The sequence below is a fragment of the Panthera onca genome, chromosome B2, assembly GCF_046562875.1.
Source record: "Panthera onca isolate mPanOnc1 chromosome B2, mPanOnc1 haplotype 2, whole genome shotgun sequence".
In the NCBI taxonomy this organism is placed as follows: Eukaryota; Metazoa; Chordata; class Mammalia; order Carnivora; family Felidae; genus Panthera; species Panthera onca.
In genome coordinates, this window is record NC_138343.1 from 75116115 (window position 1) to 75139292 (window position 23178).

At 36.6% G+C, this 23178-nt stretch overlaps 1 protein-coding gene across 6 annotated transcripts in view; it reads left to right on the plus strand.

Annotated features, from left to right (window-relative positions):
• CYB5R4 (cytochrome b5 reductase 4) overlaps positions 1 to 23178 on the plus strand; it is a 99357-nt gene that overhangs the window by 34653 nt on the left and 41526 nt on the right. For all 6 annotated transcript variants that reach the window (XM_060616086.3, XM_060616085.3, XM_060616080.3 and 3 more), the window contains exons 3-8: positions 934 to 1034; positions 4864 to 4945; positions 15515 to 15544; positions 19645 to 19705; positions 21129 to 21186; positions 22905 to 22998. In XM_060616086.3, coding sequence (XP_060472069.1) covers positions 934 to 1034; positions 4864 to 4945; positions 15515 to 15544; positions 19645 to 19705; positions 21129 to 21186; positions 22905 to 22998 — 426 coding nt within the window. The remainder of the gene's footprint in view (positions 1 to 933; positions 1035 to 4863; positions 4946 to 15514; positions 15545 to 19644; positions 19706 to 21128; positions 21187 to 22904; positions 22999 to 23178) is intronic.

Sequence of the window (23178 nt, forward strand, 5' to 3'; positions counted from 1 at the left end):
CTTTTTTTTTTAAATTATAACCATACATTTAAATGTATGAACAGATGAAATAAATACTCCGGGAAGATAAAGGGTTTATTAAGATCTAAACAATAATCTTTGTTCCTTGGGCAACCGCAGAAAAGAATTGTGCTTGCTTTCCCAGAGCATGCCTAAGTGGCCCAGGCATCCTTGATTGCTTGGCGTTCACTGAGATGATCAGACACATGGATGAGACCTTGATTCTTTTTCATCAGATTCTCCTATCAGGGCAGTAGAGGATGATGAAGTAGAAATATTAGAGAGAGAGAGCTTTTAAAAATTATAAACAGCGTTTGATTATTTCTTTGTGTTAGGAGGCAATTTTCTATAGGGTTTTCAGGTTATCTGCACGCCTTATGAGCAGAAGTACTGACTGTCTTTTCAAGGATGTGTGCATAGTAAACAACCTCAAGAGGTAGAGCTAGTGACTCTAGAGCAAAGGACCACTTGCCTACTGTTTGCTACAATAAAGATAATGTCTTCCTCCAGAACGAAGGACACGTGTGCTTACTGCTCGTTATAAAAGACTCCACTTTCCTAAACTCAAATTTCCCCTCTTGTCATGCAGCACATTGAGTGTACAGGTATGATCTGACCCTCTTCCCAAAGGTCTGTAGGAATTGGGGTTCAGGGAACTCATGCAAATGCTGATATTGTGGCTACTGCTAGTGATGTGAGTACTAAACTGTCCTCTGTGTCTGATGTTTTCTGCCGAGGACCCATGAAACTGGCAGGCTAACTTGTTAGCTTGCGAGTATGGTGAAATCTTTGACCGTTTATGTTTTTAATACTTAGAAATAATAATTTGTTAAAAAGGATGTATTTGAAAAGATTTATTGAAACTTACATTTCTAGTTTGTATAATTTTTAAGAAGTTTTTTTATGATATTATTTCCTCTTGTTTTGATACAGGGTTTGTTTATAATGTCACTCCTTATATGGAGTATCATCCTGGTGGAGAAGATGAACTAATGAGAGCTGCAGGATCCGATGGTACTGACCTTTTTGATCAGGTAAGGTGGTGAAATTAATCATACTATTACAGTGGGAGGGTTCTCTTAGATTTAGCAGTATGATAGTTGTAGAAAAAACATAGTTGCACAAATTTCATATGCATTGGCTTGAATTTTGAAATTTGGGAAGATGCTCGAGAGTAACAACTGTTTAATTTGCCTTTAAATTATTTTACTATAATTTTAGAGATGGTTTCAAATCTGTATCCAGGAGTCTCCTCTTAAGTGCTTGCTGTCTCCTCTGCTAGCAGCTGATTACTCAGTTTTTATTAATTTTGATTATGATGATGATTGGCTTATGGACGACAGTAACAATTGGAAAAAAGAACAAGCCACTTAGCTTCTCTGCCCTTAGTTTTTTCTCATTTGGGAATTGTTATATAATTGGCCTATCTTGCTGTACTGAATCTGCTTATCATGTAGAAAATCAGATGATTAATGAATAGAAAACTTATTTTTCCTAGAGTGATAGCAGAGATTCTGAATGTATATTTCAAAAAACGCTTATTTAAATTAGTCATCTTTCCCCTTACATTGACTAAAAATAAACATTGGCTCTTATACTATTTTAAAGTTACATAGAGTTATGTTTACTGCTGTCAATAGGGTGAACTGTTATTTTGAAACAATCTTGAGAAGAACAGAAATTTGCTTTTGTCTCACATATACTTTATTTTGTATTTTGTGATGGTTATCCACGTTGTAGTACTGGGATTTTACCATTTCAGATACCAGAATCAGATTGGGTTATTTTTAGAGTTGACTTCTGAACAAATATAATTTGATTTCTGTTCCTTCTACTTTTTCATCCATTTTAGGATTTAATTTTTGACCAGGTTGCCAGAAATATAGTTTGTTTTATATTTAAATGTACTTAATGTGCATCTGCTTAAATAGCAGAATCCTATTTGCAATTAGTGTTCTTCCTGGGTTGGAGAAAAGTCATGTTTGGCCATTGGTCATAATAGCATTCTCCTTGGGAGGTTCTTATTGCTGTTTTTTTTTTTTTTTTTTTTTTTTTAATTTTTAACTTTTAATTTTTACTTATTTTGAGAGAGAAAGAGACAGAGAGACAGCATGAGCAAGGGAGGGAGAGATAGATAGAGAGAAAATCCCAAGCAGGCTCCACACTGTCAGCGCAGAGCCCAACGCTGGCTCCAACTCATGAAACTGCAAGATCATGACCTGAGAGCCATATGCTTAACCAACTAAGCCACCCAGGTGCCCCCTTATTGCTGTTTTAAGGCAAATTCTCATCGTCATTTGGTAGTTGTTATTGTCTCTCAATGCAAGCCAAATAGAAAAGTTTGGAAGCGTTTGTGTGAAAAATTGTCTGCCATACTTTTTTCTTATATCTATTCTGTAACCTCTTGATTCTGAATATACTCTTCCACAAGAAGATTCCTCAGTAAAATCTAGTCCTATTTATATTCCTCAGTGTTGTGAAGTTATATGGACCTTACTTAAGCAAAATTGTTTCGGAGAAGTCACAAGAACTGCTATAGTGTTAAATTCTTTAGCAGTTAACATTCTTTAGCAGTATGTTAGTTACCAGATTGCTGCGTTCCCCTTGGCTTTCATAGGACCAGTGATGTTTATTTAAGACTTTCACTTACCACAGAAGTAAACAACTTTATATTCTAGATTCTGTGGTGAAGCTTCTTATATCTTTAAACACTAGAGAACTTATTCAGGGCTAGTATTTGAGTTGTACAAAGAATATTAAGTAATCTTTTTTCTGTCAGATTTGTCTTTACTTTAGATCCTGCTTCTGACCTCTTGTTGTGTATTTTCAGATGCTTGATGGGCAATTTGATAACCTGTTGGCACTTCAACTCATTTTGCTCTCAAATAATATCAACCCATCTACTTCCCTTTTATTCCCCCTCTGTTTTCCTCTTTCTGGTAATGGGGACTTGAAGCCACTTAAGTAATTTTTGCCTTTTCTCATTGTGCACCACTATCTGGTCACTAGCGAAATCCCATGATGCTGTCTTTAAACATTACATTCTTGAGGCGCCTGGGTGGCTCAGTCGGTTGAGCGTCCGACTTCAGCTCAGGTCACGATCTTGCGGTCCGTGAGTTCGAGCCCCGCGTCAGGCTCTGGGCTGATGGCCCAGAGCCTGGAGTCTGCTTCCGATTCTGTGTCTCCCTCTCTCTCTGCCCCTCCCCCGTTCATGCTCTGTCTCTCTCTGTCTCAAAAATGAATAAATGTTAAAAAAAAAAAATTTTTTAAACATTACATTCTTTTCTCTCTTCCCACTGCCTTAGATCAAGTCATTATCACCTTCTCTGGCCCTACCATTGTAACACTGTACAGATCCCTTTACTTTCCAGTACCAATGTAAATAACATGACAGCTAGATTAGTGTTCTTAAAGATGGTCATCTTAGCACCTTGTTCTACAGCTCTCTGATGCTCACCATTGACAATGGGATAAATCAAAAGTCATTATCATGGCCTTTGAGGCCTTCAAAAGACTGTATTAAAGTAAATATCCTCAACATGCATTTGGCTTTGAGCAAATGGAAGTGCTTTGAGCCAATCACCCGTTCCATGATTGGGATACCTCATACTTTTGCCTCCTTGGATATCCTTCTTCTTCATTTATCTGTTAAAATTCTACCCAATGCTCTAGCCCCAGGGATAATGCTTTACATGTCATTGGATGCTCCATAAATATTTGGTATATGGAATTTTAATTTATATTAATAAATGGAGGCTCCTTTATAATTATATACATATATTGCATATTTGTTATTTTAGTATATATTTACTAACTCAGGAGTGTACACAAGCATTCTCATATCAGTATTATTTGACCTGATTATTTTCCTGATTATCTACTATTTTATTGAATAATTTATTAGTTTTCTTTTACTGGTCTTTTACAATTCGACATCTAGGTTGTTTCCAATATTTTGCTAATATAAATAGTGCTGTGATGAATATCCTGGCATTTGCATCTTCGTGTGTATGTGAATATTTTCTCAGGTAAATTCACAAATTACTCAGTGAAAGAGCTGCATATTTTTAGGCTTTTAATGTATATTGAGAAGGTGTCCTCCAGAGGGTGTTTAAATTTAATTCCCACTGATGAGTCAGGCAACAAATAATGGCAGTTGTTTTCCTTGCTGTGACAATCTCAGTCTGTTCGTTTTCAAGAAAATGTCTGTCAGACACCCAAGTCTGAAAAACCAGTTTGTTTATCAGTCATTTTTTTTCTTTTACATATAAATGGTCTTCTGAGACAAAAGCTCGGTTCAGTTTGCAAATCAAATAATTGCCTGGGTATTTTCCTTCAAGGTGAGGATCTTACTTTGCAGCAGAAGCGTTTTTGAGAACTTCTCATTTTGTTACACAGAATGTAAGCAAGGCCTCTACTCAGACGTTGAGACTTAAGAAAATTAATAGTTTCTTCTACTTCATAAAACATATTCTTAAATGAAACCAATCCCCTGGCCCCCATGGGTATGTGATGGTGAAGAATATAAAGATTGAAACCTCTGCCTTGACTTGCCAGCATGCAAGCAGTTTTACCTACCATTGCCTTTTCCACATTAGTGCAAGCATCAACACTGGTGAAAAAGACAAATAACATCTTAGTATTATTATGAAACTAGTTGAGACCTCATGGGTATCTGAAAGGTCTGTACACGGCACTTGGAGAACATGGTACGCTGCCTTCCTGTCACTCCCTTACTGGCTAATTGAATCTGCTTAGTTTTCCAGAGCAGTCTAAGTATGTTTAGTTTTGCTCCGAATAAAATTAGAGCATCTCATGGAGTCAGAGTCATGTCGCTTCTCTGTCATTTACATCCCACACCAGGTTCATCGTTGGGTCAATTATGAATCCATGCTGAAAGAATGCCTGGTTGGCAGAATGGCAGTTAAACCTGCTCTTCCTAAAGGTAAGTTGTGCCAAGTGCTAACCTGGCAGTGATGTGTAACACGCACATACTTTTTTTTACTTAGATTTCGACAGATAGATTTAAATAAATCACTATATTGTTCTTATTTTTCACCGGCCTCCTGGTGCAGCCACTGTAAAGATTTTAAATGAATAAATGAATGAATGAATGAATGAATGAATGAAGCAATGACTTAACCTTAGAATATTGACAGGTTTTGAGAGAACATTCATACGTGTGAGGAATGAGCATTATGGAAATGAATGGACTCTATTTACTTCTTATTTAGTTTTCATTATTAGTCTTTTATTCTGTTGTTACATGGGTTAGCTAGAACACTTGGTTAAAGTTGAATTTTAGACTCGTTTTTGAGAATTTATTTTTTTGAATATGTAATATAGTCACATGACGCAAAACCCAGAAATTATGATGTTACACAGTGAAATTTTTCCTCCCAGCTTTGTCTCCCATTTGCCTTGAACATTCCCCTCCTTGCCCCTATATTATGGAAAACCCGTGTTCTGATTTTAAACTACTTTTAAAATAAACCCGATTCCCTACCCTAACCTTCTGACCTGACTCTACAATCTGTATGATGTTGGAGATCACCTCTTTGCCTCCTAAGCTTCTTTCAGAAGAGCACCCTCTGAAAATTTTGGACATACAACAGGAATAGCAGAAATGCTGCACTTAATTCTTGACTGTGGATAGAACAGTAGTCGTTTCTTTTACGTAACTCCTGACTTTGACACTCAATTAAGAATAAATTGGCTTATCTGACCTGAGTCTTCTGTTTATTAGTTCAGTGAATTTTGTCATTCAAGGCCTCCGTCAGCAGTGTGGAAATAGCACAGGCATGCCCAGATTTGAACCCTAGCTCCACGGCCTATTGACTGTGCAGTCTTTGGGCCAGTTTCTACCTCTGACCCTCAGTTTTCATCTGTACAGTGATTCATAGGACTAGGAAGTAACATGAGTAAAGTTCCTTTCACCGTGAGTGTAATAGATGCTCAAAAAGGATTATTTCTTTTTCTTCTCATTGTTACAAAACAAATAAGCAGTATGTGTGTATACCAAAAGCACACTAATGTGACTTTTAGTGTCTGGAAGTTCTTCCAAACCAGTTTACGTTTTAAGCCAATTCCTTTCTCCTTTTAACTGACTCCTAAATTCACTAATTCACTGCCAGCAGGAGACACAGTATTAATTCGAGTTTCTGAATGACTACTTTTACCTCATCCTGACTGTTCCTTATCTCATTTACATAATCTGGTACTAATGGTCATGTCTTCTTCTGTAGTATCAGAAAGTATGCGGGTTCCTGAGGCTCTTATTCCCTAAGGGATGTGAAGTTAGAAAAAGGACTTTTCTGGTTTCTTTCTTCCTCTCTGGAAATGAAAGACAGATGACTCTCAAAATACTTCACCAAATATGATAAACACCATTTAAAATAAGCGGATTGGTTCAAAATCTCCAGATATTTCCCCATACAAAAAGGGTAAGTTCAGGCAGCAATCCAGGGTGATAAGCTAGCTCTGAAGCCTCCGTTTCCTTCTAGCACTTATCTAGATGATCTGGGTATCATCTAGATTAAGAGCCATGCCAGAATGTTAACGGTCACACAGTGGGTGGAAGACCAGATTGTGGGTCTCTAAAAGCAGGGAGTTGGAACCGAGATCCCTTCCTATGGCTTGGACTCTTGAAGGTCTGTGTAATGAGTGAAATGGGAAAGCATGAAGAAAATCTGTCCAACACAAGGGAATGTCAGGTTATTTTGTCTGCCCTGACCTTATTTATGAGGTGACAGGGGAGAGGAAAGAGAGATTTCCTCAGAGAATTTGTAACCGCAGCCCTGCCTACATAAGAGTTGGGAATTCAAGTATATTCCACCTATGTGGTCCCAGAAACCTCAAACCAAAAAATAAAATGGCCTCCCATTAGTAGTTTCCCAGGCTGTTTGTCAGAGGTGTATACACATTTTCAATCGTGAAACACGCTTATGACCTAAAGCCCTCAAAATTCCCACAGGTACACATCAGATAATTATTAGTGTCCAATAAAAAATTAGACAACACATGAGGAAACAAATCATTGTTTCTTGTTTCTGCAAGAAACAAGAGTAGTATTTCACCCTTAGGGCTTCATTATTCATATACAGACTAAAACTAGTTATATTTGAAATGTTAAGGGCAATAAGAATCTATTAGTAACATGAGTAAAAAACAAGAGACTGTTAAAATTGTTAACAGAGACTGTTAAAATTTAATTGTGTTGAATTAAAAAACAAGAGAAAATTTCTAGAAATGAAAAATAGAGGTGGTGAGTTTAAAAATTACATAGCACAAGTAGCCAAAGAGTTTAGACATAGTAGAAGAGCTCAGCGAATGGCAAGATTGAGCAGCGTAAATTATACAGAATGTACCACAGAGAAACAAAGGGGTAAAAAAATATGCAAGAGGTGTGGGGGATCCAACACTTGTAATCAGATTTCCAGAAGTAAGTAGAAGTGAGACTGAGGAAGAGGCAACATCTTGAAGGGATAGTGGCTAAGAATGTTCCAGAACTAATGTCATAAATCCTCAAATTCAGCAAGTTTGGCAAATCCCAAACAAAATAAAAAGAAATCCACACATGGACTCTTTGTAGTAAAACTGCAGAACACTGAAGACAATGAAAAGATCCAGAAACAGCCAGAGAGAGATAGATTTAGTAACAGACCAGTGCTTAGTGAATTGACAGCTAAGCTACTAGGTGTAATTTATAAGCCGCCATAGCCTGTTTACCAGAAGAACAGTAGAAGCCAGAAAACAATAGAACAGTATCTTAAAACTGCTGAGAGAAAATAACTGGCAACCTAAAATCATTCAGTAACAAGGAGGATTAGATACAGGTAGGTAAGACTGAAAAGGAAAAATTAAAAACTAAAACAGCACACAAAACCAAAATCAGGAGGTTCGAAGGGTCGAGGAGACAGGCTTTCTGAATCCTAATCATAAAAAAGGAAACTGTGGTGAGTATTCTTTCTCCTCGTCACCACCTGGCTCAGGGGGGTATGAACACATTTCCTACGCAGAATGAGATATGGAGTCAGATATTGTGTATTCATAAATTAAAAGATTCCTTTTTAACACTGTCCTCAGCTGTCACTGTCCTTAAATATTGATTACTAAGGCAGCATAGGATCTATAGAAAGCACAAATTTCATGAAGCTGACGGGGTCAGAGCACATCTCTGCCACTTATAAGCTGTTATGTTCTTTGGTACCAGTTGACAGATCTGAGAGTTTTCCCTCAGCAATAAAATGGGATTTAAGAAGAAAACATCCTAACATTATTGTGAGGATTAAGCAAAGGCATGTTTTCTGACCACTAGCGCCTAACAAGCTGCAGGGGGTTGGGCAGTAGAGCTGGTAGAAGTGGTTGCCGCGGTCCTAGCTACCTTCACCCCTCCACCCCTGCGGTACTGAGGCTGCTTACATTCTGTTCCTTTGTGTGTCCCTACAGTTATCAGGCGTAAACCAGCATGGACTGAAGTGTTTCACCTTGAAAGATGGTTCTGTTTCCGTAAAAAAGAAAGTATTATTATTATTGCTGGAGCATGTGAGATTAGGGCTGTGAATCCAGGTTTCACTCTAAAGCCTTTTTGGAGTGTAAGTGTTTTTGCTAGGGTGAGGCCAGTAGCTGGGAGTGATGAGACAACTTGAAAAGCATTAGGAAGCAAAGACAAGAATTTTACAAATCAGAAAGGTGTTGATTCCAAGTAAGTGGATCGTTTTTGTTATTTGTTTTGTTTTGTTAACAGTAGAGACTCAAGATACAGTTTGGACTCCAGGCTAACCAGCAGGAGTAGAGCATGTAAAAGGAACAGAGTAACTAAAAAGAAAGATCTAATGTGTCAGAAATAAGGAATGTTCCTGATAATTAAGGTGAAGTTCCATTTTAACATAAGTACCAATTGTGCCTTTCGTGTATGAGCAGGGATTGATCATTGAACTCTGCTGGGCCTTATTGATAGAAATTATTAGAACAGGGTAACTGTGTAATTGTCCAAACTGGGGCAGCTCTGAGCAGGCAGGGAGGCTCTGTGAGTAATCGTGGTGAGACAACAGGGGATAAACTGTGACTGGCAAACTGCAGCATGTGTTCACTCTCCGGTTGGAACTTCTGGATGAAATGGGAACAGAGGATGAAAAGAGTTGAAGGAGGAGCAGAGAATGAAAACAAAGATGAAGTGAGAACAGTAGGGGGAAAGAGACTGTCGCTGGCATGGGGATTTGTGGGGGGGAGATGGGCACCCAGGGGCTACACTGAAGGAGAATTTTAATGCATGGGCTTCTCTCAGTACCAGATCCCTCACACACTCTTTTTTTTTTTTTTTAATTTTTTTTTTAACGTTTATTTATTTTTGAGACAGAGAGAGACAGAGCACGAACGGGGGAGGGTCAGAGAGAGAGGGAGACACAGAATCGGAAACAGGCTCCAGGCTCTGAGCAGTCAGCACAGAGCCCGACGCAGGGCTCGAACTCACAGACCGCGAGATTGTGACCTGAGCCGAAGTCGGACGCTTAACCGACTGAGCCACCCAGGCGCCCCCCTCACACACTCTTTTAAGGAGGTGGTCTGCCAGACCCCAAAGCAGGGGAATCCAGAATTGCCATTTTATGGCCGTCTCCACAGCTGGGCAGTTCTGGGAAGATAGTTTTCAATTTATCTGGTGGTTTCTAGCATGGCGGTGATGAAATGCACAGGTATGTAGGAAGAAAACAGCAAAGCTAACTGCACCAGAATATAAAACATGACACTGGTGGATCTTTATCAAGCAAAGAATCAGTGTTTTTTGTAATCCTTTGTTTGAAAAGCATTACCATTTATATTGTGCTTTAAAAAGATCAATAATGAATAAAAGGAGAAACTTCCCTTGGAAAGTTAAGCCTCGGTTCTTGATTATTTATTTATGTGGAACACTACATTCTCTGGCAAAGATGAAAAATGTTCTTGCTTCTCACCCTATTTTAGTTCTCAGCTGCCATTATTGTAGCTGCATGCCACATGTGGCTGTCGAATGCTAGGATGTGCCTCGTCCAAGCTGAGATGTGTTAAAAGTGTAAAAGACTGCATTTTATGACTTCGTTGTAAAAAATGTAAAATATCTCATAAATTTTACATAGATTACATATTGAAATGATAATATTCTGGATCTATTGTGGTTAGTAAAAATACACTACTAAAATTAATTTAACCTGTTACTTTTTGTTAATGTGGTCATTAGAAAATTTAAAATTATGCTTATGGCTTGCATTATATTTCTTCTGGGCAGCACTGTTGAAGACCAAATTTTTTAAAGTGGGTAACTTTAATGAGTCGATTCTTTGCCTTACAAAAGGAAGCATCTATGAGTTCTATAAATGGAGGGATTCTCCAATTGAATAACCATGGCCTTTAAATAAGGTACATTTAAATAAAAACCTCAGTATCTTCACTTTTATTTTTATACTTAAAAAATTTTAATGTAAGTAATGTAAGTAAAGTAAGTGTACTTTAAAAAATTTTAATGTAAGTCATATTTTAAAAATACTAATCATATTTTCCAGTGGCATAGTGCAGTGTCAGAAATGTCTCTGTTTTTTTTTTTTTTAATTTGTCTTAAGTTCGTTTATTTTTTAGCTCGAGAGAGAGTGAGCAAGGGAGGGGCGCAGAGAGAGAGAGAGAGAGAGAGAATCCCAAGCAAGCCCCCCACTTGTCAGTGCAGAGCCCAAAGGGGGGCTCAAACTCACGAACTGTGAAATCATGAACTGAGCTGAAATCAAGAGGTGGACACTTAACTGACTGAGCCATCCAGGTACCCCAAAAGTGTCTCTTCCTAATTTCTCATCACTTTATCATGGTTTCTAATACTTTGTTTTTTGTTTTCATACCCATTCTCTCAAGCAGTTACTGACTGTAAAGCACTTGGAACCATATCAGTAGAATACTTAAAGGTGGAAGAGGGTTTAGAGCTGTTTTAACACCTTTACTTTAAAAGTGAAGATGCTATATGTTAACTCACTCGAATTTAAATAAAAACTTGAAAAAACCCCAATAAGTGAATAAAAATAAAAGTGAAGATACTGAGGTTTTTATGTATATGTACCTTATTTCAAGGCTGTAGTTATTCATTTGGAGAATCTTGCCATTTATAGAACTCATGAATGCTTCCTTTTGTAAGGTAAAGAATCACTCATTAAAATTACCCGCATTTGCATAATTTTTTTAAATTTATGCCAGTGATTTTCAACAGGGGTTGATTTTGCTACTCAAGGGGCCACTGTCTGGAAACATTTTGGTTGGCACAACTAACCTAGGTGCTCCTGGCATTCTAGTGTGTAGAGGAGAGGGCAGTGATGCCACAGAATAGCCTACCATGCACAGGATAGACTCCCACAACAAAGAATTGTCCAGCCCAAAATGTTACTAGTGCTGAAGTAGTGAGACCCTCTACTTTAGTTTTCTATTCTTAAAAATGATAGTATCCACAGCACATGTATGTGAAGCTCGTATGTAAGACAAATAACTATTGAATGGGCTGGCTGCTGGCTGGAAGTTCGAAGTAGAGTCAAAGTTCTCTCATCGAGGAGCTTCAGTTTCTTCGGTAAAATGGGCTCAGTGGGTGGGCAAAATATAAGCTCAGGTGCCAACTGATAGGGGGAAAGCAAGGCCAGCCGAGGCTTAACTAGTGGAGAGAAAGAGCAAGGTGTTGTGGTGATATGGACCTTACCAGATGAGTAAATTTGCTGTGTTAGTCAGGCTGCCTTAATTTGCTTTTGCTGCTGTCAGTCCATTGTCTGAGTGATTCCTGCCAGAAAGATATAAGGGAGAGGTCATTGAAAATGGGGGTGAGAAGTCCCTGGTCAAGGGCAGGTGCAAACCTGAATAGGAAGTGTGTCATGCTTTGTGGGTGCTACTGACCAGTGTTTGGTTTAGGTTAGTATTTGTTTTGTTTTCAGGGAAAGATGATTTTTGAACATGTGTATATTCATGTGCAGGTGATGCCAAATAAGGAAGGAGTGGTTAACCCTAAGAGGATATGACAAGAATGGAAAATAACTCATAAATTGGGGGATTGAATAAAAAATATCAAGTATACCCTACCTACAGAGAAACCACAAACTTCTAAAAATGCAGCTTATTCTGTGACTAGTTAAATGAGTAGTAGGAAGAAAACTGACCAGGAGTACCTACACATTCTAGTACTTTAAAATCTCTTTAACCCTGGAATTTTTCAGAGTATGTATTTCAACTATTAATTACTTATTTTAATTCTGCCAGTAAACTATTTCTAGGGTGAGGGGTAATTCTGAGCCTTGAAGTTTAAGGGATGTATAAAATTTAAAGGTAATTCAGAAGATGATTACAAAGATGAGTAAAGGAAAGTAAAAAGGTAAAGATAGTTTAGAAATATTGAAATCATTAAATTTTATAAGATTTGAGAAATTAGTGTGTAACTTGAAACGAAAATAAGACTTAAGCCTCATTTATGTTATCAGGAGTTCCATTTAGAAATATGGAAGAATTTCTAGAGAAAAAATGATTATTAAACATATTGTAGAGAGCCAGGGAGCCATCTTCTGGCAAGCCTGAGTAGTTAAGGGAATATAGAATGTTGCATTTTGGTCTTGGTGATAAGATCTCTGGTAATAAGACTGAGCTCATATCTGGTGGTTACGTGATACTGACCTTTGGAAATAAGAAGATGAGGTATGTAGCTACATGTTAAATGCTCAAATATAAATACTCAGCATTTGTCTTCCTAGGATGCTTTTCTTCAGGGCCTCGGTGACAAATGCCTGGATATTGTCAAAACGTAGCTAAAATATTACCTCCTCAATGGAGTCCTTTCAAATTCCTTCCAACTAGAGATATCCCATTCTATGCTTCTAGGTATGCTACATACGTCTTTTAAAGCATTTATCATATTGTGTGTGTTCAAGAGAATGTATCAACATTTTATTTTTAATTCCATTTATTTAATTTTTTTGAATAAGTAATGCATTCACATGATTCAAGTATGTGTAATGCATTCAAGTATGTGTAAGTAATGCATATCACATGATTCATACCTCGGTCTCCCATCTACTGGTTTCCCCTCCCATGTATACACAAAGGTAACCATGTTATTCTAATTTTTATGAATCCTTCCAAATTTATGGGTGCATAAGCAAACAATATATATTCGTATTTTCCTAACTTTTTATCAAAATGTTTTCACATTATGTCACTGTGTTTATTAAGATGATGGCCAACAAATATTTATTTTTTTAATATTTATTTATTTATTTTGAGAGAGAGCGTGTGCATAGGGGAAGGGCAGAGATAGAGGGGGAGAGAGAGAATCCCAAGTAGGCTCCATGCTCTCAGCGCAGAACTTGAGGTGAGGCTCAGACCCAAAAGCTGTGAGATCATGACCTAGGCCGAAGTCAAGAGCTGGATGCTTGACCGACTGGGCCATGCAGGCACCCTGATCAAATATTTATTTAAAAAATGAGTATACTGGTAAAACAGATTTTTTTCTTTCTTTATTGTGGGGGTCCTCCTGTGGCTTCACCCAACAGAGGTAAACTAGATTGGGGCCACAGTTGAAAATCCTTACCTACCCTTTTACCGCAGAAGAGTAGAGTGCAGTGCGTAAACTGCAGTGCTGGCTTTCAAAATTACTCTGATCTCTCCAGAAAGCAGAGGTTCTTATCAGAGTAATGCAGTTTAACCAACATTATGAGAAAATACAAATTCTCTTGGCTATGGAATTAATGATCTAGACAGAACGTCAGATTTCTTGTCAGTCTCATGTGACTAAAAGGACTCAGATGTAAATATGCTTAATAATAAAAATAGTCTTTTATTTCTATGTGTCAGTGTTTTGAAAGAGTTGCAAAAGTAGAGTTTTTAAAAGTAATTTAGACCGTTTAAGTAGAAAAATCTCTTCCTACTGGTACTTCTTGTATTAAAAAAAAAAAAAAAAAGATTCAGAAAAAATGACCTATGTAGTAGGATCCAGAAACTTCTGACAGGTTCAATCAATTCATGTCAGGCGGGAAGTAAATCATATAAGATAAACATATGTTTTTCCTTAGAAACAAATTATGTGGGGCAATTTTTCAAAAGCTGTGATCCTCTTAGATAAAAACAAATTGTTTTACTTGATAAATGACATTCATCAAACTGCCAAGTATGTGGTACGCCGAAAATAGATTTAATTTACTTTTATCTGTGTGTTTGTTGGTTGTTCTAAGATAAAACAAATAATTACAACTAAGTAGGAAAGACAGATGAAACCCACTGATGAAAGTAAGTGATCAAGCAAGAACATCAGTGATCCCTTGCAAACTGTAATGAATAGATTTTTATTTGGCACTTGATAAGCAGAGCTCATTTTGAGGTACAAGTCAAGTGGTTTTTAGGTCTTTTGCCTTTCCAGAAAGTATTAACACTAGCAATGGCATAGTAAGAAATATGATGCTGAGTCTTAGAGGCTATGAAGTCTAATCTTGGCTTTGTTGCTAAAAAGCTGTGGATTTCATTCAAGTCCTTGACCCCTGACTTTCAGTCTTAAATGAGGGGATCAGATGGTAATTTGCTGCATGTTAAGATCCCTTTCAGCTTTGAAATTATTTTGGTAAAATAAAGAAAATAAAAAGAATAGTCATCTGGCCTCCTTAATCATGATTATTTTATGATAGTCGAGTGAAGCAGAGGTAATTGTGGTATCCCTGGTTGATTGAAAATCAGAACATAAAAGATTTGCAAGCCTTCATTTAAGTGGTTTGTTTTTGTTTTCTATAAAACAAGGTTACCTCAACAATTGATATCTACCAGTTTACTGCTTGGATATTTTGTTGGCTTGTCATTCTTTTCTCCTCCTCCTCCTCCTTTTTTTTTTTTTTTTTTTTTTTTTTAACTCTGTTAACTTGCTGAGGGTTTTATTTTGACCATATGGTGTAGCATCTTTGGTGGTCAAAATACAATGTAGATTTGTGAGTTGGTTGCCATCCTGAAAGAAAATAACTGTTAAATATTACTGTGTTGTACATACAAGTGAAAGTCTTATACTTTCATCATTTTGCCGTTTAAATTTGGAGTAAGCAATAATCTTTTTAAGTATTGACCTAGATTAGATAAGAAAGGTATAAGGTGTCTTTCTTTGAGTTGTTAGCATGAACATTTTATTTATAATGTGTAATATAATAAATTCTGAATAATTTTGATTACTTTGGAATATGATGACCTAAACAAAACTTGGGTTTTTATATGCTTTCTAAAGAAGTTAACCAAGATATTAGAAAAAAGTATTCAGAGAAGTAGAGAAAAGCTCAGTGAAGTGGGAGACAAACACCTGTGGAAGAAATGGCCCAGCAATTTTCAGAATGAAGCTTCCTTGTTTGAAACATCGACCATCTATTTATTAGCCTTGTTTTTCTCCTCAGACCTGAACAGAAAGCTCTTCAAGGAAGGTGCTGTTATCTTCAAATATTAGCTGATACTCTCTTTGATGTTATAGTATTATTATCTGACTTTTCTTTTCTAAATCACTGTACAGACTATCATGAAGAAAAGAAAGTCTTAAATGGTAAGTCATATAAATTTATGATAAAAAATGGATCGTATTCTTATGAATTACATTCACATAGAGAATTGTTTTACAGAATTATTTGGGTAGTATTTGGATTTTTTTTGGGGGGGGGAGGATATTTTTTATACAAAAGATATCTTTACTTACCTAAACTTAGAGGCTTTGGCAGAACTTTATAGATCCCTTACTCCAGCCATTACTCTTAGAGTAAGTAGTCCCTCCTGGAACATCCCTGAACATGGTGTTCATCTGCCTGCAGCTTGAATATTTGTAGTGATGAGGAGTTCCACCCTCAGAAGCAAGACAGAACAAGTCATATCCCTCAGGCATGGAGGTGAATGCCAGTGTTTGCATATAGATGCTGAATAGCCTATTACTACTCTTTCCAGGCTCAGCAGCTCTGGCTTCTTCAGCCATTCAGTATGACCGAGAATTATGACTGACATTCTCCCCTCCCCACCTCCAATCAATCAATCAATCAATACATACATACATAAATACATACATATATACATACATACATACATACATAAATACGATGTAATGGTCAGTATTGACTCTTAGGAAATGCCTGGGGCTACATTGATTGAACTACTTGTTTAAGGTATGTTTTTTTTTTTTTTTTTCCTCTATATTTATTTATTTTTTTTATTTTTATTTTTATTTTTTTCAATATATGAAATTTATTGTCAAATTGGTTTCCATACAACACCCAGTGCTCATCCCAAAAGGTGCCCTCCTCAATACCCATCACCCACCCTCCCCTCCCTCCCACCCCCCCCCCATCAACCCTCAGTTTGTTCTCATTAAGGTATGTTTAGAAATAGGTTTTTTTCTCCATGTTTGCAAAAGAAAGTTATAGAAATTCAACTATAAGCTAGATTGCCAGATTAGTTACCCTTCCTTTTTTAACTTGAGGAATACCGTCGTCTGTGTTGTAGACTGACTTATTTCAGTTTTTGATGTAACACCTGAGGCTTTTTGTCTGATAGTATAGCACTGTATTAAATGAAGGGCCTATCTTGGGTTCCATATAATGATGGACTCTTTTGTGATAATAGGCATAAAACCATTGCTTAAAGACTAATTACTGATACACTGGGCATTTCCATTCCCACCACATATGGCTTCCAGAACCATTACTTTCCTGTTGCCCTCCTCTGGATGCACTGCATTTAACTAATACCTCGGTTCAAGGTGGCCTTAAGAATGGAATATTAACACATGTCCCTAAGTGTCTGGCTGGCACAATTACCTATCATGATCTTGTATTCTATAAGATTGTGATATTTATATTTATATTTATTAGCTGCTTCTCATTTTGGTTCATTCAAGACTATGTGGTAAGTCTGTGTATTTGCAGATGTGATCTGTCTGCCAGCAATGTCTTTATTCAAATAACTATTTTAAATCCTGAATGAGATAGATTACTGTGGCATTCCACTAGAGACCTGATCCCTTCAAATTAACAACAGTCATCAAGCAGCACTTTGGGGAAAGAGAATATCCATTCAGTCCACCTAACTTTAGTTAATTATTTTACTCTACCCCTCATTCACCACAGATTCCTTCAACTTTTCTAGAATGATATTATATATGAGGTGTTTTATTTTGCTTGGCAGATGTTGAAATCAAAGCACATTCCACAGCCTATGACCTTATTCTGTTCTAAAAAGACATATTTGTATGACATTGTATAGTCTTTTAGAATGTTTGGAAATTGTCTCCTTTGCTGTCTCATGAGATTTCAGGGCAAATTTCTTTACTAGTATAAATTTGAGGAAGCAGAAATGGTGGTTTTTGTAAGATCACAGTGCTGATACTAACTTGAAATCCAGATTTCTTGGTCCTAATCAGGTCCTAATAAGACCCTAATAAGATCAAAATTGAGTAACAATCTGTGAATCCTGTTGATAGCTTTTTCTTATGCAAAGTCTTAGATCGTGATGCATTTGTTTTTTATTTATATATCTAAGAGGCCTCCATATGATAAATGACATTAATCTCATAGTGAAATATCTTTTAAGTGATTTTTCAAATAATTTATTAAGGTTATCTTTTCTTATTTTTTGTCATTTGAGATAAAAATACATTTTCATTTTTTTTTAATTTTTTTTAACGTTTATTTATTTTTGAGACAGAGAGAGACAGAGCATGAACAGGGGAGGGGCAGAGAGAGAGGGAGACACAGAATCTGAAACAGGCTCCAGGCTCTGAGCTGTCAGCACAGAGCCCGACGCGGGGCTCGAACTCACGGACCATGAGATCATAACCTGAGCCGAAGTCGGACGCTTAACCGACCAAGCCACCCAGGCGCCCCTACATTTTCATTTTTATAGTCCTGTTGTTATACTTTTAGTTTTCTGGTAGAGCATTCTTCTTTAGGATTCACTCCTAGTTAGTTCATAACTGTGGCTTTGTTATGTCCCATCTTTGAGACTTCTTTTGTTTATCTGAATATTAATTATGTTCTGTAGAGTTGCATAGGAAGAGATGGCAACTGAGTGAGTAAGGCCTGGACTCAGGGCTCATGATCAGCCTCATCCCCCAAAATATGGCTGTTTGATATCTTGTGCTTGCACTTAAGTTGGATTTAAACAGAAGCTTCTATGGCTGGAAAGAATCTTGAAACCTCTACACTAGTTTGTCTCAAAGATGCCTCCCCTCTCTGATTTTATATTACTGTGACTTTCTTTTAAAGTTTTTAATGTTTATTTATTTTTGAGAGAGAGAGAGAGAAAGCAGGGGAAAGGCAGAGAGAGAGGGAGACACAGAATCTGAAGCAGGATCCAGGCTCCGAGCTGTCAGCACAGAGCCCGATATGGGACTCGAACCTACAAACTGTGAGATCATGACCTGAGCCGAAGTTGGTCGCTCAACCAACTGAGCCACCCAGGTGCCCCATATTACTGTGACTTTTTAAAAAAAATTTTTTTTAATGTTTATTTTATTTTTGAGAGAGACAGAGCATGATCAGGGGAGGGACAGAGAGAGAAGGAGACACAGAATCTGAAACAGGCTCCAGGCTTTGAGCTGTCAGCACAAAGCCTGACACAGGGCTCGAACTCATGAACCACGAGTGAGATCATGACCTGAGCCTAAGTCGGACGCTTTAACCAGCTGAGCCACCCAGGCGCCCCAACTGTGACTTTTGATGTGAGACCTACAGGATTCACCAGAGACGAAACATTAAATTTGTTTTCCTGCACAGTTTGAGGAATAGAAATGTAATTGTTGCAGTGATTTGCAACAGGCCTTTTAGCAGCAGGCCTCTTTTTTTTCCAAACTGATCCTTCCAGATACCAACAGCACAGTCCTGTTGTGGGAGGGAAATACAGAATGCTTTACAGAATATCTAGAGTTCTTCCACATCTCTGAGTTCTCAACTAAAAATCACAGTTTTAGTGGGCTTTTAAAATGCAGTGTTGCTGCATGCTGACAGGATTGATTTCAGTGAGATTGTGGAGTGACTGGAACCCTCAGACATTTCTGGTATTAAATATAAATTGGTACAACCACTTTGGGAAATTGTTAAGCAGCAGCTAGTAAAGCCAGATCTACACACACCTTGTATACTTGCAAAAATGCGGATATATGTTCTTTAAGAATGTGCAGGTACATATACAAGAATATATATAACAGTGCTATTTATGTATAATAGCCCAAGACTGCAAACAACCCAAATGTCCAGCAACAGAATGTATAAACTCTCATATTTGTACAATGTAGTATAAATACAAACTACTGATGCATTCAACAGCATGGGTAATAGTTCAGAAGCCTCAAGGTTTGATTTATTGCTTACTATCAATCATACTTACTTGACATAATGCCAAACAAAAAAAGCCTCAGACCAAAAGAGAACATATCTTGTGATTCCATTTTTATAAAGGTCAAATACAGGCAAAAACTAAGGGTGCTAAAAGTCAGAATAATGATTACCCTGGGGGGAGGGGTGGTGCTGGCTACAAGGTAAGTTTTTGTACATCTATGATTTGTGTCCTTTTATAGTATTTTAATAAGAATTTTACTACAAAGAAGAAAAAAAATAAATGCTATCTAGATGAACCGTAGCTGTTTTGTTTTTCTTTGTGAAGGCATGCTTCCCAAGAGCCAAGTGGCAGATACACTTGCCAAAGAAGGTTGTAGTTCTCCAAGGTACGGATTCTTGTTGTACTTTTTAAAAGCTAAATTACTTCTACACCAAAATAGACACATTAAAAAAAATAAACAGCTCTGAGTTTGAGTTCATGCTTACTGTATTAATCATGGTTCTTTGACATAAGAACTGTAGTGCTCATTTATCAGGCATTGTGGGAGAATGGGCTGTTTTCTGTATGTGTGAATTTTTAGTATAACTAAAGTTTGATCCATTTTAAACACTTATGTGTAAATATTTGTGTTTAAAAAATTTTAAGTTAAAAAATTTCAAAAATATTTTTGACTTTAAAAACTATTTGAAAATATTTTTCTGATTATAAAATATACATTCATGGTGGAAAACTTGGAAAATCTAGAGAAATAGAAAAGAAAGTGATAAAATCAGTTGTAATCTATCAACTCTGGATATATACTTAATATTTGGTCTTTTCCACCCAGCTTGATTCATATAATACCTATTTCCATATTATTCTATTTTGATAATACTGGCATTGCAATGTATTTTATGAGCAGTATTCCTGTGTCATATTCTGCAAAAGCCATTTTTTTGTCTGCCTTCCATCATATGACCATACCATAATTTATTCAACTACATTGTTTTTCATATATTTAGTTTTTTTTACTGGTTTTTATGGAAATCCTTCAAAATGTATTGAATGGCAACTGTCTTAGTAAATTACGTGATCTCTATATATTTTTGTTAATGTTAACATTTCAAATGCCCTCAGGGTTATATGTATTCTTTGTAATTTTTTTCTCTTCCTTTCTCCCCACTGCCAGTCTATAATATAATAGCATCCTGCTATATTTGTTAGATTTATTAAAGTATTTCATATGCAATTTTAACTTACGGGCATAAGGAAATCTCCTCTAGGATTTACCCCAGGGTGTCCTTATATTTATAATAAGTGCAAAAACAGTATCAGTTTAATGAACATCTATTACAAAATGGAAGACTTGGTTTTACCTTAACTTTTACTGTTGAACCATTAAAAGACCTTGATGAATTATTAATCTTGATAATAATATATTTGTGATAGGGAGGAGTGAAGGTAATAAGCATGTAGATTTTGTCATGCTTCTTAAGAAAGTATGTTGTGTTACTGCTCTTATGTAAAAGATTTTAATATAATGTGTAACCTTTCTAAAAAGTATCTTTTCAAGGATATTGTTTGTTTCAATCCAAGTTGGAACAATTACCCCCTAATTGTAAGGCCTACCCCCATTATTTAGAACAAAGTTTACCTAGAGAAATATACTTTTCACTATAGATTTTAAGCTGCATATTTAAAATCATATACTTATGTTGTCATATTGCATATTTTTAAGCCATATATTTTTTAAATCACATATTTAATGACTTAATATGTGTTACTGTACAATTATTGATATAATTATTCATTCTTTTAATATTTTATAGCTATGACTGGTTCCAGACAGACTCTTCAGTGACTATTGTAATATATACTAAGCAGAAGGTAAACAATGTCTTTAAAATCAGAAAAAAAGTGAAGTCTTAATAAATGCCAGCTATTTTCTAAGCACTCTTTTTATATTATTAACTTATTTACTCACGGTAACTCCATGGAGTAGATCCTTTTGTTATCCCTGTTTTATACATGGGGAAAACAGAAAGATTAAGTAATTTACCCAATGTCACACAGTAAATGGCAGATCTAGCAGTTTGAAGCCAGGCAGCCTGGCTCCAGAGTATATACTCTTAACAGCCATGCTATAGCGTCTTAAAAAAAGCTAGACTACAAAGTATTTTATGTATTTTCCACGCACACACGCATCTGTGTGTGTGTGTGTGTGTGTAAGCATGGATAACAAAAGTGAGAATCCCAGTTAACTTCATTGTAAGAACTAATTTCTTGTGCATAAATTGGAATTTGAAGGACAGTAGAGACTATGATACTTGGTTTAGTATGCTTAAAACACTAATGGGATTCAGACACCCTCTTGAAACTAAAATTAAGGGGTTAATTGATTTACTAAGTACGTATTGAATTTCTGCTTTATTTGCAGCACTATTTTAGAATTCAGGGATCTAATGATGGGCTAGATATGTACATACTTGGCTTTCATGGGGCTTGCATCTGAGAAATCAGATCAATACACAGACAACTTACAACATCTGCAAACACATCCTTCAGCAACTGGCAAGGTTCTCACACTGGAGGAACCATGTAAATTTAAAGACAAGTTCTGGCAGCTAGGGATTTCTGAGAATGCATGCTACTTCTGCAGTAGCAGAACCACAGATGAGCTGTGAGTTCCTCTGACTGTTGCAGCATGATGTGACAACAGGAGTGATGGTAATCTGCTTGATACAGCCAAGAGGACCAGAGGCACTGCCAGAACCGCTTCCACTCTTTCTCTGTATTGTCTCCTCATCACACAGTCCAAAACCAAGAGGCCATGGCCTAAGGAGGTTGGGGTCTGCTCCCATTGGTAATGTCAGTGAGGCACAGAGGATGAATGATTAAGGGAAGGGGGAAGATTTCTATGTGGAATAATGCATGCATTATACAGTATACATGATAGGTGTCACAATAACTTGTACCAAGGCTATGTAGAAATTAGAGCTGTCTAGAAAGCTGAAGTCAAGAGGTTGTGTAATTTGCACAGCATCATGTAGTAGTAAAAAGATTAAAATGAAGATACATATCTTGATTTCTGGTCCGATTCTAATTTTTTCCAGAGTATTTATTCAATAAATATCTACTGAGCACTTACTAGGTGCCAGGCAATATTCTTGACAGTCTCATACATTCAGAGCTTAGAGATGAGTGGGTGAGATAGATATTAAGCAGAAACAAATATATAATTAAAATTGCAATATGTGCTTTGAAGGAGAACTAGGTTGTATGAGAGAGAAAAAACAGGAGTAGTATTTATTCACCTTGTGGGTTCTATAAAGAAATGCCTTATGGGGGTGCCTGGGTGGCTCAGTTGGTTAAGTGTCCAACTCTTGATCTCAGCTCAGGTCATGATCTCACAGTTTTGTGAGTTAGAGGTCTGGACTGACAGTGTGGAGCAAAAAGATAGATAGATAGATAGATAGATAGATAGATAGATAGATAGATAGATAAAGCCATATGAACATCCACTGATCATCTTAAAAGTATAGTAGTTATAGAAATTTGGGGCAAATTTTACTTTTTAATCTTTCTCTTTCTGCTTTCTGTTTAAGGATATTAATCTAGACTCAGTAATAGTTGATCATCAGGATGATTCCTTTAGAGCAGAAATACTTATCAAGGATTATTCATATATTATACACGTTGGTAAGTACTTTATTCTTTATTAATGGAAACAACTCCAGTTTCCCTTAATTCTGGCAATAAACTTGGTCTACACTCTAGGTAGCAAAAATATTTTATCTGATGTTGTCATTTTGTTTTGTCATTTTTGTTTTATCTTTTTTCTATTTTTTCTTTACACTAACAACAGTGCAGGCAAATGGC